This window comes from Anguilla anguilla, chromosome 2 (genome assembly GCF_013347855.1).
Source record: "Anguilla anguilla isolate fAngAng1 chromosome 2, fAngAng1.pri, whole genome shotgun sequence".
Taxonomy (NCBI): domain Eukaryota; kingdom Metazoa; phylum Chordata; class Actinopteri; order Anguilliformes; family Anguillidae; genus Anguilla; species Anguilla anguilla.
The window spans coordinates 72800032-72820180 of record NC_049202.1 but is presented as its reverse complement, the minus strand read 5'-3'; the positions used below and the strand labels follow the sequence as shown (position 1 = coordinate 72820180).

General features: G+C 48.8%; 1 protein-coding gene across 1 annotated transcript; it reads right to left on the bottom strand.

The window, feature by feature from the left end:
• Positions 1-3892: 3892 nt before the first annotated feature.
• Positions 3893-11283, bottom strand: pycr1b (pyrroline-5-carboxylate reductase 1b). The gene is made up of 8 exons (XM_035403126.1): positions 11127-11283; positions 10539-10623; positions 8855-8925; positions 8544-8723; positions 6571-6792; positions 5426-5518; positions 4887-5050; positions 3893-4139 (listed from the first exon to the last, which is right to left on the bottom strand). The coding sequence occupies exons 2-8, from the start codon at positions 10603-10605 to the stop codon at positions 3974-3976; spliced, it is 963 nt and encodes a 320-aa protein (XP_035259017.1). The 5' UTR covers positions 10606-10623; positions 11127-11283; the 3' UTR covers positions 3893-3973.
• Positions 11284-20149: the final 8866 nt, after the last annotated feature.

Genomic DNA, 20149 nt, shown 5'->3' with positions numbered 1-20149 from the left:
CAATAATCCCAACCCTAACCCTACAGGTAATAATCCCAACAGCAACCCTACAGGTAATAATCTGAACCCTAACCCTACAGGTAATAATCCGAACCGCAACCCTACAGGTAATAATCTGAACCCTAACCCTACAGGTAATAATCCCAACAGCAACCCTACAGGTAATAATCTGAACCCTAACCCTACAGGTAATAATCCCAACAGCAACCCTACAGGCAATAATCCCAACTGCAACCCTACAGGCAATAATCCCAACCCTAACCCTACAGGCAATAATCCCAACTGCAACCCTACAGGCAATAATCCCAACCCTAACCCTACAGGTAATAATCCCAACAGCAACCCTACAGGTAATAATCTGAACCCTAACCCTACAGGTAATAATCTGAACCGCAACCCTACAGGTAATAATCTGAACCCTAACCCTACAGGTAATAATCCCAACAGCAACCCTACAGGTAATAATCTGAACCCTAACCCTACAGGTAATAATCCGAACCGCAACCCTGCAGGCAATAATCTGAACCCTAACCCTACAGGTAATAATCTGAACCCTAACCCTACAGGTAATAATCCGAACCGCAACCCTACAGGTAATAATCTGAACCCTAACCCTACAGGTAATAATCCCAACCGCAATCCTACAGGTAATAATCTGAACCCTAACCCTACAGGTAATAATCCCAACCGCAACCCTGCAGGCAATAATCTGAACCCTAACCCTACAGGTAATAATCTGAACCCTAACCCTACAGGTAATAATCCGAACCCTTACCCTACAGGTAATAATCCCAACCGCAACCCAACAGGTAATAATCCCAACAATAACCCTACAGGCAATAATCCCAACCCTAACCCTACAGGTAATAGTCCTAACCCTAACCCTACAGGTAATAATCCTAACCCTAACCCTACAGGTAATAATCCAAACCCTAACCCTACAGGCAATAATCCCAACCGCAACCCTACAGGTAATAATCCCAACCGCAACCCTACAGGTAATAATCCCAACCCTAACCCTACAGGCAATAATCCCAACTGCAACCCTACAGGTAATAATCCCAACCACAACCCTACAGGCAATAATCCCAACCGCAACCCTACAGGTCATAATCCCAACCCTAACCCTACAGGTAATAATCCCAACCACAACACCATTATCAACAGGATAATATCAAACCCTACACCCTTATCTAGTCTAACATCAAATCCTAAACCCTTATCTACAGTTTAATATGAAACCATACACCTCTTATCTAGTCTAATATGAAACCGTACACCCTTATCTAGTCAAATATCAAACTATAATCCCCTACCTATAGGCTAATATCAAACCCTACACCCCTTATCTACAGTCTAATATCAAACACTACACCCCTTATCTACATTCTAATATAAAAACCTAAACCCTTATCTACAGTTTAATATGAAACCATACACCTCTTATCTAGTCTAATATGAAACCGTACACCCTTATCTAGTCAAATATCAAACTATAATCCCCTACCTATAGGCTAATATCAAACCCTACACCCCTTATCTACAGTCTAATATCAAACACTACACCCCTTATCTACATTCTAATATAAAAACCTACACTCTTATCTACAGTCTAATATCAAACATTACACCCCTTATCTAGTCTAATATCAAACCCTAAACCCTTATCTACAGTCTAATATGAAACATTACACCCCTTATCTAGTCTAATATCAAACCCTAAACCCTTATCTACAGTCTAATATCAAACATTACACCCCTTATCTAGTCTAATATCAAACCCTAAACCCTTATCTACAGTCTAATATGAAACCCTAATCCCTTACCTACAGTCTAATATGAAACCATACACCCCTTATCTACAGTCTAATATGAAAACCTACACTCTTATCTACAGTCTAATATCAAACATTACACCCCTTATCTAGTCTAATATCAAACCCTAAACCCTTATCTACAGTCTAATATCAAACCCTAATCCCTTACCTAAAGGCTAATCAAACCCTACACCTGTCTATACCAGTGTTCATCTCACATTATCATAAACTGTGTTTATGAATCGCTCGTTAAGAGAATTAGTTAAATACAAATTTTCAAATGTAAACATTCTGGAACACGTGATGCCCAAGACAAGCTCAGCAATAATGAATAAATAAATAAATAAGTACATATTTCAGAGGCAGGGCATCGACCCCAGCAGGCATTCAGCGTTTAAAAAATCCGAAGCACCTCAATTTAGGGGGTTAGCAGCTTTTAATAACGTCCCCTACATGTTTTTACAGGACCGAGAATCGGTGGTCAAGGGATTCATCTTCACTGTGTTCTGCCACAAGGTACTGATTGTAAAAGAACCAAATGGAAAAAAGAAACTGACCAAAAATCTGAGAATATATGGATGGGGCTTTCACAAACAAATAAATAAAAAACAGTTCAGTCTGTGCCCAGACAAAAAGAAAAAGGGTTACTTGTACAAAAATAAAAAAATAAAAAACACTGACGGATGTGTTGTACGCTGTCAATTTGAGAAGATCTGATGCTCTACCTGACGGGGCCACGTTCCTACTGCACGGCTAATTCATACAACAACAGAAAAAAAGAAATTACATTTGTTAAAGCTGGACAGTCGTTTTCTTGACGTATACCAACTGCAGCAGAAACTGTGCAGCCTGAGGAAGACTCTCCAAAAGCATACATACACAAAGAAAATGTATTCATGAAATGATATACCAAACTGCAGGCCAGTTTTCTGAAAACATGACGGCAGAAAATTTGTCAATTTTTTTCCACTGATGTCAAAGACAACTCTGGAGAAATAGGTCCAGCTGTCAGAAAGTCAAGTCTGTTCTGTGACATCATAAAGCTGACATTCATCTCAACAGGAAGTCTGTAACAGCAAGTGATGCGAAGTGACTGGCAAGGCAGCTGTGGGCAGGGCCTGGCAGGTCAGGTTTGTAACCGATTCTCAGTTCTAACTGGGTTTTGCAACTGATTTTCAGGGACTTGATTTTTCCCCGATTACAGGAAAGACTGATTTTCAGGCCCTAAATGTCTCATGTACACACACACGCACACAAACACATGTACACAAATGTACACAAACGTACACGTACACACACAAGAGCTTCAGCGCTCTGACAGCAAAACAGCCGGAGCAATACCAATGCCACCCACAGACATTTAGGGCCTCTCAAAACTAACAAAAAAAAAGTTTTTCCTGATCAGGTAAAAAAAAAAATCAGGAAGAAATCCAATCCCTGGTTAGGGCAGTAGAACTAGCTCTAATGTCACCTGTAACGTCCCTGGAAGAGAGTAGGAAATAGAGATGTAATAGACACACATTCAGAACCCGGGGGGACTTGATGCTCTACCTAACGGGACCAAAGCGCTGGGTGACGGAAACGGACACAAAACGATAGCTTTCAGTCACACGCGCACGCTCCGTCTACAATATGCGCACGCTCCGTCTACAATATGCGCACGGAGCTTACACGGGCGTAAAACGCAGACGTGCTGATGCCAAAGCTCCTCGGACACCAGTCCGTATGTAAGAGTTCGTCTGAGCAGACTGTCCCTAGTGAGAGAGAGAGAGAACAGGGGAGGGCCGGTTCGCAGCTAAAGCACTTCTGTTTCTTTGCAGGGTCAGTGTGTGTGTACATGCGTCTGTGTGTGTCTGTGTATGCATGTATAGTGTGTGTGTGAGTGTATGTATAGTGTGTGTGTGTGCACTTGCGTGTGTGTGTATAGTGTGCGTGTATGTGTGTATAGTGTGTGTGTGTGTGTGTGTGTGTCTGTATGTGTGTGTGTATGTATAGCGTGTGTGTGTGTGAGAGTGTGTATAGTGTGTGTGTGTCTGTATGTGTGTGTATGTATAGCGTGTGTGTGTGTGAGAGTGTGTATAGTGTGCGTGTGTGTGAGAGTGTGTATAGTGCGTGTGTATGTGTGTGTGTATGTGTGTGTCTGTATGTGTGTGTGCTCAGTTCTTCTTTATCCCAGGGCGCTTGCTGTTGAACATGTTGACGGAGCCCTTAGGCCCCACCCCCGTCCCGGCCACGCCCGGCTGCTGCAGCACCTTGTCCAGCGTCGTCTTCTTAATGGCGGCTGGAGAGATCTTCTCCTGGTCAGCCAGGAACTGCAACTCCCTGAGAGAGAGGGGGGGAGGGGGGGGCGGGGAGAGGGGGCAGAGAGAGCGGGAGGGGAGGGAGAGGGGGGGGAGAGAGGGGGCAGAGAGAGAGGGAGGGAGAGAGTGAGGGGAGGGAGAGAGAGAGTGGGGGGAGGGGGGAGGAAGAGAGAGAGAGAGAGAGAGAGGGGGAGGGTGAGAGAAAGAAAAAACTAAAATACACACTCAGAAACTAAGCAAAAAATAAATAAAATCAAATAAAACACTAGTAAGTTGGTATGGTATTTGCCCATGAAAGGGGCGCCCAGTCGAGCAGACTACCAGAGCGCCGCGAGAAAACGGCAAACTGAGGGAAAGCAGCGGAGTCCGGGAGTGCACATCTCAGACCGGAGCGCCGAACCTCTCTCTCCTCCGCTTAATCACTGTCTCACCGGCCAGTACCGCCCTCTACTGTCCAAAGCACGGCATGGCAGCGCGAGGGATTGACGTTCACGGGCGGTCGATGTTCATTCGTGCGTTTGCTGCAGCGTCGCCACACTGCGGGAGACCCGCTCTCCTGCCCTCGCTCGGTGCAGCCAGACGGGTCCGTGGGCAGGCCTCAGCGCCTGCCCTAAACCGTGGGGGGGCCCCTGACGTGCGGGAGCGTGGCGGCAGTGCGGTGGTGGGGGGGGTGGAATGGGGGCGGAGCCTGAGCGCACCTGAGGCACCAGGACGCCTCCACGGCGGGACGGGGGGGGTGGGGGGGAATGGGGGCGGACCCTGAGCGCACCTGGTCCTGATGCAGGACGCCTCCACGGCGTTGATCAGCAGGCTGCGGAAGCCGCCGCTCTCCAGGACGTGCAGGGCGTGGATGGTGGCGCCCCCTGGTGAGCACACGTTGTCCTTCAGCTGGCCCGGGTGCTGCTCTGAGTCCAGCAGCATCTTCGCTGCACCCTGCGGGGAGGGGGGGGTGGGGGTGGAGGGGGAATACCAGCAGGTTGCAGGTTCAAATCCTAATCAGGCCAATGCTGTTGCCCTGCTACAGAGGTACAGCTCAGGTTATTAAATATGTACAGACGTATGCATATGAATATTAATGTACAAATAAGCTAAGCTATGGTGGCTGCTAAGGAGACGACAGATAATGAACACACCCTGCCTATGATAATGGACAGAGAGACAGGGGTGCGAAGGGACAGGAGTATGAGGGAGAATGGGGGATTGGGACGGAGGGCATGGACAGAGTGAGAGCGATAGAACGGAACTGTACAGGATGAGGAGGGGGTGGGTGCGTGGGGGGGGTGGGGGGGGTACAGAGGGGTGACTGACCAGCAGGGCTTGTGCTCCCAGCCTGACCGCCAGTCTCCGTGGCAACCCCATCTTCACCCCACCATCCGCCAGAGCGTCCAGCGCTGTGAATGCCTGCAAAGACACATCAACAACACGCACACGTTAAGATCATACACACGTCAACAACACGCACACGTTAAGATCACGCACACGTCAACACGCACACGTTAAGATCACGCACACGTCAACACGCACACGTCAACAATGCGCACACGTCAACGCGCACACGTCAGCAACACGCAACATCAGCAACACGCACACGTCAACAACACGCACACGTTAAGATCACGCACACGTCAACAACACGCACACGTTAAGATCACGCACACGTCAACACGCACACGCATCAACAACACGCACACGTCAACATGCACACGTCAACAACACTCACACGTTAAGATCACGCACGCATCAACAACACGCACACGTCAACAACACGCAACGTCAACAACACGCACACGTCAGCAACGCGCAACTTCAACACACACACGTCAACAACACGCACACGTTAAGATCACGCACACGTCAACAACACGCACACGCATCAACAACACGCACACGTCAACAACACGCAACGTCAACAACACGCAACGTCAACAACACGCAACTTCAACAACACGCACACGCATCAACAACACACACGTCAACAACACGCACACGTCAGCAACGCGCAACTTCAACACACACACGTCAACAACACGCACACGTTAAGATCACGCACACGTCAAAAACACGCACACGTTAAGATCACGCACACGTCAACAACACGCACACGTCAACAACACGCACACGCATCAACAACACGCACACGTCAACAACACTCACACGTTAAGATCACGCACACGTCAACAACACGCACACGCATCAACAACACGCAACGTCAACAACACGCAACGTCAACAACACGCACGTCAACAACACGCAACTTCAACAACACGCACACGCATCAACAACACACACGTCAACAACACACACGTCAACAACACGCACACGTCAGCAACACGCAACTTCAACAACACACACATGTCAACACCACGCACACGAACACCAGCAACACACAGTGCGGGATTTATATAACTGCAACGGGAGCGACCCTTGACCCCCCCGGGGTGGGCGGGGCTTACGTAGGCGGGGCCGCTGCCGCTCAGGCCGGTGACGGCGTCGATCAGGTCCTCCTCCACCTCCGTGCAGAAGCCCACGCTGGCCATGAGCTGCTCCAGCAGCCGGCCGTCCTCCACCTCGGCGTGCGTGCCCGTGGCGTAGACCGTGGCCCCCTCCCGCACCACCACCGGCGTGTTCGTCATACACCGCATCACCTTGGGGGCCGGGCGGTACTGCAGCAGCTTCTGCCATTGGACCAGAGGGGAGAGAGGGGGCGGTGGTTAGGAGGGGGTGGGGAGTTAGGGGTTACAGAGGGAGAGAGGGAGGGGGAGCGGGGGGGAAAGGGAGGGGGAGCAGTGAGAGAGAGAGAGAGAGAGGGAGCAGGAGACAGAGGGAGAGAGAGAGAGGGAGGGGGAGTGGCGGGTGAAAGGGAGGGGGAGCAGTGAGAGAGAGAGGGGCGGGAGGGAAAGGGAGAGGGAGCAGTGAGAGAGGGAAGGAGGGGGAGTGGGGGAAGAGAAAGGAAGAGGGGGGGAGTGGGGAAGAGAAAGGAAAAGAGGGGGAGCGGGGAAGAGAAAGGAAAAGAGGGGGAGCGGGGGAAGAGAAAGGAAGAGAGGGGGAGCGGGGAGAGAGGGTGCAGGAAACAGAGACAGAGGGAGGGGGAGTGGGGAGAGAGAGGAATTAAGAGATGGAGAGGGGTGGAAGATAGGGAGGGGGAATGAGAGAATGAATGAAGAAGGGAAGAGGTAGAGAGAAAAGAGGGACAGAAGAGAGGAAGGTGAGAGGGGAGAAATGAGAGGGAGAGAAAAGGGAGATAGGGACAGAGGGATAGAGGGGAAGAGGAGAGAGACAGCCAGAGGGGGGAACCCTGGGGTCTGAATAGAGATGATCTGCTTTGTCTGCACTTTCTCTCAAACAGACCCCCTCTGCTCAACTCCATGCAAATGAAAGGGACTTTTTCTCCATCCTAAAAAAACAGGACCTACTACATTTAAACAGGAACTGAACATAGAGCACCTGAAAAAAACCATGGTCAGAAAACTACCAACAAACACCTGACCTACACTCCGAAACAGACACAGGTGAGCACAGACACACCTGCACTCTGAAACAGACACAGATGAGCACACACACACCTGCACTCTGAAACAGACACAGATGAGCACACACACACCTGCACTCTGAAACAGACACAGGTGAGCACTGACACACCTGCACTCAGAAACAGACACAGGTGAGCACTGACACACCTGCACTCTGAAACAGACTCAGGTGAGCACTGACACACCTGCACTCTGAAACAGACACAGGTGAGCACTGACACACCTGCACTCTGAAACAGACTCAGGTGAGCACTGACACACCTGCACTCTGAAACAGACTCAGGTGAGCACACTGACACACCTGCACTCTGAAACAGACACAGGTGAGCACTGACACACCTGCACTCTGAAACAGACACAGGTGAGCACACTGACACACCTGCACTCTGAAACAGACACAGGTGAGCACACTGACACACCTGCACTCTGAAACAGACACAGGTGAGCACTGACACACCTGCATTCTGAAACAGACTCAGGTGAGCAGTAGAGGGGCGGGGCAAGTAGCAGAGGGGCGGGGCGAGTAGCAGAGGGGCGGGGCGAGCAGCGGGGGGGGGGGCAAGCCGCGGGGGGGCTGGGCGAGTAGCAGGGGGGCGGGGCGAGCAGTGGGGGGGCGAGGCGAGCAGCAGAGGGGGGCGGGGCGAGTAGCAGAGGGGCGGGGCGAGCAGCAGAGGGGCGGGGCGAGTAGCAGAGGGGCGGGGCGAGCAGCAGAGGGGCGGGGCGAGTAGCAGAGGGGCGGGGCGAGCAGCAGGGGGGCGGGGCGAGTAGCAGAGGGGCGGGGCGAGCAGCGGGGGGGCGGGGCGAGCAGCAGGGGGCGGGGCGAGTAGCAGAGGGGCGGGGCGAGCAGTGGGGGGGCGGGGCGAGCAGCAGAGGGGCGGGGCGCGAGCAGGACGCACCTTCTCGATGGAGCTGATGGTGACGCCGGCGGCGCAGGACACGATGAGGTGGCGGTCCTCGATGTCGGGCCCGATCTCGTCCAGCACGAAGGGGATGATGTGCGGCTTGACCGCCAGGAACAGCACGTCGCTCTTATTGGCCGTCTCCTTGTTGCTGGTGGTGAAATTCACCCCCATTTTCTGCACCGGGGTCGGGGTGTGGGGGGGGGGGTGGTTAAAGGCAAGAGATGTCAGTCTTCGAGATTTAGGGAGAAACTGTGCCCCCCTGCCCAGCGGTGCCTGCCAATGGGACGTCCCGGGCAGGTACTCACCCTCAGCCCAGACACCGTCGGGAGATCCGTGTCTGGAGAACTGGCTGTGATCCTGTGGGTGGCAATCACACCTACGAGAGAGAGAGAGAGAGAGGGGGGAGAGAGGGGGGGAGGGAGGGAGGAAGAGAGAGAGGAAGAGAGAGGGGGGGAGGGAGAGAGAGAGAGATAATCACGAGAGATAATCACATCAAAACATTGTGGGATTTATGTATGCTGCATTAGTTTACTTGTTTGTGATGACTTGTTTGTGATTACTGTCTGTCATTGTTACTTTGTTATACGTTTGCTGTATCGCTCATTGTGTGCAAGCAAAATTCCCTTCGGGGCAATAAAGGTTTTCATTCTTTAGTCAGAATTAAGCCCCTTTCACACACGCATCTCAACCCGTAAATGTTAGATATTTTAGATATTGGTGTCATGTGTGAACTGGACCCGGAATGCAAGACGTTCCCCCAATTTGCCAGGTCAGGAGACCTAGTAAGACCTGCGGAAATCGAAAGCAGCAAGGTTCCCGCATAAAGCACTCAAAAGGGTTCTGCTGTTCTTACCCAAGACGGTTTAATTTCTGGCACAATTAGTTTAACGAAGAGCCCACTTTTCTCAGTCGGCCCTCTCAACAGCTCCCGCTCACATAAAGAGACACAGCACAGAGAGAAGACGCTGGAGCTGCACGGTGACTTTGTGAGGGTGCTCCGAACATTCCGTTCACGAACGGGATAGACACTGTCACTGTCCTGGCTTGACGAGGCTTTGTCTATTGTCAGAACCCCATTACAAAATTCTCACCGTTGCCTCAGGAATAGCTTGTGCCCTGTGCGATACTCCTCCCTGGTAAACATCTGTGTCAGGCTCTTCCAGTTTAAAAAAAAATGTATTTCTTTAACCCAATGTAGCAAGCTGGCAAGCACCACATATCAAGGGAAGATATATGTAGCTATTTAACTTGGCTAAAATCATTATTTTCTATGCATTTTACCTGAAAACAGCTCAGCATATACGTTTTGATTTTTTTCTGAGTTGTTTTATTTTATGCTTATATTTTATGCTTCCATTGTTTATCTTATATGAACTATTTGGGATCATATATAGCTGAGCTGCAATGGTTAAAGATGGCACCGTAAGTTCTGTAAAAACTATCACTCTTGAACTGTGTTGTGCTGGTAGGATTTACACCTCGGCCAAAACCATTACCCTATTCAGAAATATAGTTTAGTAATATAGAAATATAGTTCAGTAATATAGAAAATTCAGTTTTACAGACAAACTGCTGCCTCGTTTGCATTTGTCCTCCATTATGAACATAATGTTCACTGTGCGAACCGGGCTTTGTGTTCTTGGCTATGAATAACTGTACAAAATGACTATTTCTACCTTATCGAACCTGTGTTTTGTAGTTGTTCCAATGACGTTGATATGCACTTCCGTACGTCGCTTAGGATAAAAGCGTCTGCTAAATAAATGTAATGCAATATAATGTAACGGGGGAAACTAGCCCACCTAACCAGTGGCTATGACTGAACCCGACAATTTTGCAGGTCCCCCGTGTGAAAGAGGTCTGAACAAGCCAATAGGAAACTAAGCCGCAGGCAGCACACGACAGCTTCAATTCTGTACGGCCGGAGGGGCCTCAACCTCCGAGGCTGGTTTAAAGTAGGTCAAAAGTAGGTCACGGTCATGGTCTTACCGGCGGCGGCGAATCCTTTCACCAGCGCGTGGGCCAGCTGCCCCGCACCGATGAACCCCACGCTCATTGCGCGAATCTGGCTGCCCTGTAAACAAAACCCGGACGAGTCACTGAACAGCAGCTCCAAATTAAATTCAGACTTTACTCTGAAATGCATCAGCAGTGCTGCGTGACAAATGTAGGCACGTTTCTGCGTTTCTTTCTGATAAATTTTAGCTAGTAATTACCACCAAGAAGCAATAATTGTGGATCACGTCACGACTGAAGATTATGTATATGGACATACATAAATAAGCACGCCAATTCATGAATTTCCCAATTAAATAAATGCAACTGATTCATATAAATAAACATCTGTTGGTCTTGTTAGGTTCCGTGAAATTGTACCAGTGAACAGTACGGTTTTGTAATGTATTTAGCAACCGAGCTATAACAAGATGCTTACTGTTACTTGATCAAAGATACGCATTTGATCAGTCAAATCATATAACAATTCAGTGTAAATTTAAGCTTAGCTAAACTGTCACAATCGGCGGTTAACGCGACATAGTCAACCTAAAAGCGGCCCACATCCGTGGCAATACTTACCTTACAATTGGGGGGAAAACTGAAAATATCTCAACTCAACAGCTAGTGAAAATCCTACTTCCTCTTCGGTTTTGTAATGAAACAAAACGGCGCTCGCTTAGCAGCCGACAGTCAACGTGGCCGCCTCCTTTCTCTAGTGCCACATGTTCCGGGTAACTGCCCTGAGGGACGTGCGCACTGACCAATGATTATCACGATTGCAGTTGCCTCTGACCAATCGCGGTAAAGCCGACCGCGATTGTAAGGATCAGGACGGGACTTGCAAGGCGGCAGGCCGGTTGCATCATTTCCATAAAATGTAGTGGGAGCATTTTGAAGGGAAATATGGGTCAAGTACCCGGTATGCACTGTATGCACATTACGGTATGAAATATATGCCGTGCATTAAGCGCGTGATGACTCCCCCTGGTGGCCTGAGTAGAATATAGCGCCGTGATGACGGTCCGAAACGCGAGCTTCACCGAAGTGCAGACCTTTCCCCTTCTACCGTTTCCGCAAAGCACCCCAAGATCTTGAAATCCATTTCAGCTCATTCTTTGTATTTTAACAATTACTAATAAAAACGCATTGCACTCAATTAGAGTATTTTACTGGCCACAGTATAAATTCAGCACATAGTATCCTTCCTGGTCTACACACCAGCAACGTTCTGCAACCTGGACAATCAGTTCAGTTCTGTTTTAAAAATGTTCATTTTACATTTCAGAAAACCAAAAAGAAAGAATGAAAGATAGAAAAAAAATGAAACCAAAAAGTAAAAATTAACATTAATTTTAGAGAGCCGGGAGCCATTGTACAAATAAATTGAAATAAATGTCAGTGGCGGTGAGGCGGCTCCTGCCAAAACACTGTGAGCATGTTCATTTGACTTTTTGGTATTTTTAAAAAGTGAACTTGCCCACAGTATTTTACAGGGGGGCCAGGTCCAAAAGGGGGCCTCAGTGAGCTGCTGGAGGGGGGTGGGGTGGTGTGGGGGGGGGGGGTGTTCAGATGACAGGATATCATTGAAAACTTCAATCACAAAACATCAAGGCATAAGTAATTACTAAGCTAAATATATTACACAAAGAATGAAATTAATGGCATTTAAAATATTTTTACTTACTGTTTGCTATGAACAGGGAAGAAGAAATAAAAAGGAAATGAATTAGGATTTTTGGTTTGTAAATATTTGAGGATTACTACAATGGCAATTTTTTTTAAAAGTCACTTTTATGTTTTCATGGCGTCAAATGGAAAAAGCTTGATTAACTCTACTTGACTGAGTACAGATGGAGTCACAATGATGACAGGTGATCACGTTTCCGGGGTGGGGTGGGGGGGCTCTGGGTACGAGGTGGGGCCTTGGGGGCGAGAAGGTTGAGAACCCCTGTCTCAGCAGGATGAGCCACCTCACAGCCCCGGAGGTTTGTTAGAATTTACTTTGCACGACAACGTCCGGTGAACCCGTAACCGGTGGCAGCTGATCCCTGTGAACCTGTGGCAGCTGAAGGAGAGAGAGACAGGCGGCATGGACTCGTATGCACTCTGCTAGAGTTAAATTAACACCGGACATTTTACAGCACGTGGGACGGACAGACATTCAGGCAGCACATGGACTGACAGGGGAGGAGGGTCTGTTGTTGCACCCGTTTGTTCCGGCTCTGCTCCCCCCCCCCCCCCCCCCCCCCCCCCGGCTGGTTCAGGGATAAGCTCAGCAGGGCTCACACCCCAGCTGTGATCTGGTACGTTCCGCACATACTCAGCCATTCAGCACCAGCCGCTTTCCCTTCTCACAAACCCGCCCCCACCCCCACCCCAATTCCTGCCACGACCCTGTCCCCCACCACAACCTCCCCCCCAATCGCTGCCACGACCCTGTCCCTCAAAACAACCACTCCCCCCACCCCAATCGCTGCCACGACCCTGTCCCCCAAAACAACCACACCCCCCACCCCAATCTCTGCCACAACCCTGTCCCCCACCACAAGCCCCCCCCAATAGCTGCCACGACCCTGTCCCCCACCACAACCCCCCCAATCGCTGCCACGACCCTGTCCCCCACCACAACCCCCCCCACCCCCAATCGCTGCCACAACCTTGTCCCCCACCACCCCCCCTCAATTGCTGCCACGACCCTGGGTCGAATTGCTTAAAATGAAAATGTTTAAGCCCGTTGACGATGTACATCATAACACTTGTGAACTCTCCCCCCACCCCCCAATCACCACCACCCTCAAAAGTCATTCAAGAAATCCTGATTCCTAGGATGCCACACGTACTCTAAATGGTTTCCCAAGATCACAGGCTGGAGGTCAAATCTGCAGAGATCAGGTCACAGACCGTACTGTAATCTGGTTCTCTGTCCTCAGAATTTAAAGCAACAGCTGCTGTTTTAACCCTTGATATGTGAGATCACAAATCTGTGATTAGAATGTCCTTAACGGAACCCTTTACCAGAGACCGCTCACACAAACCTCTGCAACAGGTGTGTGAGTTTACCTGACCTGAGACAGCTCACACACACACACACCTCTGCAGCAGGTGTGTGAGTTTACCTGAGACAGCTCATACACACACACACAAACACACACACACCTCTGCAACAGGTGTGTGAGTTTACCTGACCTGAGACAGCTCACACACACACACACCTCTGCAGCAGGTGTGTGAGTTTACCTGAGACAGCTCATACACACACACACAAACACACACACACCTCTGCAACAGGTGTGTGAGTTTACCTGACCTGAGACAGCTCACACACACACACACCTCTGCAGCAGGTGTGTGAGTTTACCTGAGACAGCTCATACACACACACACAAACACACCTCTGCAGAAGGTGTGTGAGTTTACCTGAGACAGCCCATATACACACATATACCTCTGCAGCAGGTGTGTGGGTTTACCTGAGACAGCTCATACACACACACACACACACACACCTCTGCAACAGGTGTGTGAGTTTACCTGAGACTGAAACACACACACCTCTGTAGCAGGTGTGTGGGTTTACCTGAGACAGCTCACACACACACCTGGGCAGGAAGCGTAGTTCAGTGTTTTTGCCGCATATCTACGACCCTAAGATTTATTTTTATTTTTATTTATTTTTTTCTCTGCCTGTGATCTTTACAGGGTTGAGGCTCAATTCTATTTCAAATATGTCCGTTCTGGAAAGTCATTGAAATTCAATTCATGAAATAAAAAACTACCCAGGATGTTGCATGCAAAAAAAAATTTGTTTTCCCCCACAGATTAATTGAATTTCAAGTCATTTCCTGAACTTACTGAGTCGAAATAAAATTCAACCCCAAACCTGCTTCTTCATTACTTTGAAGCTCTCGCACATTACTGCCTGTGTCTTGCTGGAGAGCAGTTTGCAGTGAAGTTGAGGGTTAGATTCTGGTTCGTTAAGGGACAGCTACAAAAATAAATAAGAGTCTGCCTGCATGCAGGCAGGCACAGAAGATGCTAACCCAGCTCTTTACCACTCAAGCTAGCCAATGGGCAGAGTTTTCTGTTATATTCACCCCCATGTATTAGATGTGCCACAGTACAACGTCCAGTGTTGTTTATACTCTGACAGAGTTGACATGCCAGTTCTGTAACCGTTCATTTAACACTGTGTGTGTGTGTGTGTGTGTGTGTGTGTATGTGTGTGTGTGTCCGTTCACTTTCTATATAAAATGTTGGAATATCTGAATTGACCGTTTCCTTTGAAGTCCGCTTCCTCTGCACAAAAAATTCTCCTCTGTGGAAAAGTGGACCTTTGGCCGACCCTTTCACTGGAGAGAAGCGCATTCCCGCCACATCGCTGCCATTCCGCGCTAAATATATATGCGGCGCGGCTCAATATACGCGCGGAATTGCATTCCGTCCCCGGCAGCTGTCTGGCAAATCAGCTGGCTCCTGTGTGAACATCGCCGGGGGAAAATCAGGCGGCGCGGCCTCCTTCTTCTCCTCCTCCTCCTCCTCCGGGCCATGGATGCAATCCATCTTCTCATCACAGCCCACCACCCTCTACCACCTGCGCCGGGCCCCGTGGTGTGATTGATGCCAAACCCTTTCACGCCCTTAAAATATTTAGCAATTTTCGGATAACCTATACATTTGTGGCGGGTTTTTTTTTTCCAGATGATTGACTCGATCGTTTTTGCGTGCTTTGTTTATGTTACGTGAGATTTGCGTTGCCTTTTTGAAAATGTTTCCCTGCAAAAATTTATTTAAGGAAATAATGTGTGGCCGACACTACAGATACAAGTAAAATTATCTTTTGAGGCGTCACATTCAAAACAACAATACGACTATTTTCTTGAATCGGAAGATTACATGTTGCTCATTGGCCTTTGAGTGGTATCGCACCGCCAGACCTGTTGACGTTTCCAAGCGGAAGAGAACAGAGCCACGCCGCCGTTCCGCGGTGGCGGTAAACCCAGTCCCGTGCACAGCACACTCGAGCTATTCTAGCAACTGGCAAAAAAAAAAAAAAAAAAAAGCTGATATGAGGCCATCATCAGTGCTGTCTTCCAGTATTTGACGTTTATCCCGATATTTAGCCTGGGAATTGGGGTCCTTTTCTGTCTTTGGTAGGCTACATGTATATTAAACAAACAAACAAGCGGACACACACACACACACACACACGCAACCTACATCTCGCTGTGACAATTGAAGCGTGACAACTCTTATTTGCCCTCTTTGGAAAGCCCGGGAGATTTATTTTAATACCCGTTGGGTGAATCATTCTGCGCTGAAAGGGAATCTAAGCGAAGCGTGGATGACAGTCGGTGTCCTTGTGATTAGAGCGCGCGGCTTGTCAGAGGAGATGGGGGCACACCTAATTCCACGGACAGACAATTTTCTCGCGCGCTCATCCGTCTCGCCTCCACAGAAAGGCGACGAGAGGGAGAGCGAGCGGCTGCCTCGAGGTGTTCCTCCGCATTTTCTATTTTGGCGACTCGCCGTATCTCCCGGAGTTTGAAAAATTACCGCGGTACCCCACCGGATTACGTCTGGAATACAAAACAGGGCTGGCATGAGCGGGAGGGGCGGAGAACCGCTTAGTATTCAGAGGGTAGGCACCTTTCTCAGGTGTACCTCTTCCTTGATTTGAGAATCTCTTTGATGTTTTACTCCCGCTTAATGAAAGGGGAAGCGTCTTTGCTTTGTGGACAAGCGGCTGAAGAGCGATCAGACCGTACAGGTGTTCTCCGAATACCGATGAGTTTTGGATGCGATCGGAGTTAGTTTGGCTCTCGGTAACAAGATGTTAAAACCGAATGAGCCCCTGTGGTACGGGGGTAATTTGGAAACATGGTCATCCTACCCTACCTAATTGAACATATTGGTTTCAATTAACCTCACTCGAGTCGAGTTCAACATTAAACTATCGTTTGCAGACAGTGTGTTATTCAAAATTACCGGGCCTATTATTTAGCTCTTTAACGGAAGGCGTAAGATCTCAACTATGTGATTGGAATGTTCTTAACCGAACATCGTAACGCTGATATCACAATCACTACTGGCGATTGAAAGCAATTCGGTTCTAGAGCAAACGTTACAAAACAACATAGGCCTACTCTTCAAAGGGTTAATCCTAGCAAAGTAAGAAAAATGAATCTGTACCTGCCACTCAACACAAACTGCGATGTGTGACATCACTGCGTGGGGACGACGACATTATTAGGTCTGCGTACCTTCTCTCCTGGCTCACCAGCACACACGGGAGACCGAAGGTCCCTGTGGCACGTGGGGCTCAGCCATTCAAACGTTTCAGAATAACAAAAATTTAACTTGTAGAGGCAGCTTTCCTCAGTCAATCTACTGAGGCTGCAGAGTCATAAACACTAGTGGACCCGTCGGCTGTTGTTATCGATTACTGGGGGGGGGGGACACTTCCTGTCCTGGGAGAAACGCACCTGTCAGGTGTGCAGCAGCACTGAGAGAGGACCAGTGTGATTCATGGGCATCAGACCAATGGCAACAGCAGTTTAACCGAGGGAGCCAGAAAACCGACCTTTAATAATGCAGTGTGATAATGTAAATAATAAGGGTTCTTAATCTGTCCATGAAAAAATTCTGGATTCATAGCAAAATTATCGGTGTTCAACCAGCTCCCAGTAGTGTTTTCATAAATATTGCTGTTAGAATTACTCTGTCCGAGAGGTGATTTTACACTGAGCGTGTTGCTCCTTGTGTGGTGTGATACTTCACAGCTGTACATGAGAAGGGTTTCATTAGAATCGTGAGAGAGAGAGAGAGAGAGCATGTGTATGTCTGCATGTGTGAGTGTGTGTGTGGATGCATATGTGTGTGTGTAGTAGTAGTAGTAGTAGTAGTAGTAGTTGAGTGCCTTTCTGCATTTCACATAATTTATTTAAAATAGAGTGATTTGGTAATGGCTAGTAATATAGATTAAAAATACAGATTTAGACATGAATTCCATCTATTTTTTCGCAACTCATGTGAGAATGCAAAGCTGCAGAAATGCAGTGGTCCCACCGCACAAATTAATGAGCTGCTAATGGTCAGCTCTGATTAAAACTAGCACACTTGTCTCTTCTGGACTGGAATTAAGAGGATGGCTGTGTCCAGGTCAGTGCATTTCCTTACTATTGATTATATGACACGTGTACTCAATAGCAGGCTAGTATGCGTATTTGGACTTAGTGATGTGTTTTATTGTGATTCCGTCCATCGCAGTAGCCGACTTTTCCTTGAAAAGGGAAATGAAAATTAAGAGGGTGTTCAGGAGCCATTTTAGCAGAGACCGTCACGAAGGAAAAAAGAAAAGAAAAGAAAAAAATCACATCGGTTTTCGTTAATCAGGTCACGCCGACGGCACAGAGCAACAATTTAGGGCGCGGCGGAGGGAACGAGACCTGGGGAGGGAAAAGGAAAATGAATTTTTAAAATCCCGGGAAGAGAAATGAATAAGGAGTGGAACACAGTGTGCAAACGGCCGTTTGGAAAGGAGGACGAGAGTTAATGAGCCATAACTGCAGAAAGAGGTTCAGCCCGTACGAGGTTCAGCCTGTGTGAGGTTCAGTCTGTATGAGGTTCAGCCTGTGTGAGGTTCAGTCTGTATGAGGTTCAGTCTGTATGAGGTTCAGTCTGTATGAGGTTCAGCCTGTACGAGGTTCAGTCTGTACGAGGTTCAGTCTGTGTGAGGTTCAGTCTGTGTGAGGTTCAGTCTGTATGAGGTTCAGTCTGTATGAGGTTCAGCCCGTGTGAGGTTCAGTCTGTATGAGGTTCAGTCTGTATGAGGTTCAGTCTGTATGAGGTTCAGCCCGTGTGAGGTTCAGCCCGTGTGAGGTTCAGTCTGTGTGAGGTTCAGTCTGTATGAGGTTCAGCCTGTGTGAGGTTCAGTCTGTATGAGGTTCAGTCTGTGTGAGGTTCAGTCTGTATGAGGTTCAGTCTGTGTGAGGTTCAGTCTGTATGAGGTTCAGCCTGTGTGAGGTTCAGTCTGTATGAGGTTCAGTCTGTATGAGGTTCAGTCTGTATGAGGTTCAGCCTGTATGAGGTTCAGCCTGTATGAGGTTCAGTCTGTATGAGGTTCAGCCTGTGTGAGGTTCAGCCTGTATGAGGTTCAGTCTGTATGAGGTTCAGCCTGTGTGAGGTTCAGTCTGTACGAGGTTCAGTCTGTATGAGGTTCAGCCTGTATGAGGTTCAGTCTGTATGAGGTTCAGTCTGTATGAGGTTCAGCCTGTATGAGGTTCAGTCTGTGTGAGGTTCAGTCTGTATGAGGTTCAGCCTGTGTGAGGTTCAGTCTGTATGAGGTTCAGCCTGTATGGCTCGGGGGGGGGGGGGGGGTGTAGGATCAGGGCTGGCGGCTGAAATTATACTATTATATCATTCCTGGTCCTGGGACAGTAATATTTACCACAAATAATATTTACCACAAGGCCATTGCCCCTCAGCCACCCCCTCCTCCTCCAGGGCCCACGACAGTGTACCCGGTTGTACCCCCACCACCCCCCCCCCTCCCACTGATGGCTCTAGGTAGGGTAAACTTGGGGAAGGGGGGTCAGGGAGGGGTGGAGGAGGGTCGATGTGTGTTTCTTCATCCCATGTCGGGCATTTAACATTTGCTGCGGTTGAAAAAATGTGTAATATATCGTTTTTTTTGTGTACACACACATACAGTACATGCACACACACACACAATCACTCACTCACACACACACACACACACACATAATCACTCACACACACACACGCACACACACAAAAGGCCAGAAATGTAATTATCAAATGTCATTTAATATCAAGCCCCTTGAAACTCCAGGCATCTCTGAAGAAAAGCGCTTCATACAAAAATTAATTTCTGATTCCTTATTGCATAATTATTAATAATTAAATGCTCACAGCTTTAATTACAGTGTCATATAAATGATATCAAGGCATTCATCTACACTTTTTTTTTTTACACGTGCACATTTCTCATACAGAATCATACACTTTTCAGTTATAAAAACAGTGGTGATAACAGAACTGGTAATAATGCCCCCGTTGCCGCGGAAACAGCACTGAGAGGCTTGGTTCCCTGCTCTGTTGCAGGTGTGGTGGAGGACCAGGTGGGGGGGTGGGGGTCGGTGGGGGGGGGGGGGGGGGGAGTATTGGCTGTGGGCTGAAAGCTGTTTGGCGCACAGGCCTGAGTAGAGGGGGGCTCGGTGGGGGTTGGGGCGAAGGTGGGGGTGGAGGTTGGGGTAAGGGTACGGGAGAGAGTGTGGTTGGAGGTGGGGGCGGGGAGTTCGCCAAGCTCGTGGGATTCCTTCCTCTTTCCCAGGATCTGAGATCAGCTTCAGAGAACTTTCCCACCCCTGTCACCTGCTGAGGGTCAGAAACCAAACACCCAACTCCTCCCCCCCTCGAACCCTACTAAACACAGTGTCTTCCTCTGGGCTGGTAGGGGCGGGGCAGGGTAGGGGGTAGGGTGAGGACAAAGTGCTGAGCGGGTGGGTGTGGTATTTACAGGGAGAGCTAACTCCAGCTCTGGGGCGGGGCCGGTCGGGCGGGGCAAGTGGGGGGAGGGGAGG

What these genes read in the sequence shown, in the direction of transcription:
- pycr1b (XM_035403126.1), bottom strand. Translation starts at nt 10,605, where the DNA reads ATGAGCGTGGGGTTCATCGGTGCGGGGCAGCTGGCCCACGCGCTGGTG. An exon ending in TGGGAGCACAAGCCCTGCTG is followed by an intron (nt 5,051 to 5,425) that starts GTCAGTCACCCC and finishes CCCTCCCCGCAG; the next exon opens with GGTGCAGCGAAGATGCTGCT. An exon ending in GCGTCCTGCATCAGGACCAG is followed by an intron (nt 4,140 to 4,886) that starts GTGCGCTCAGGG and finishes CCTCTCTCTCAG; the next exon opens with GGAGTTGCAGTTCCTGGCTG.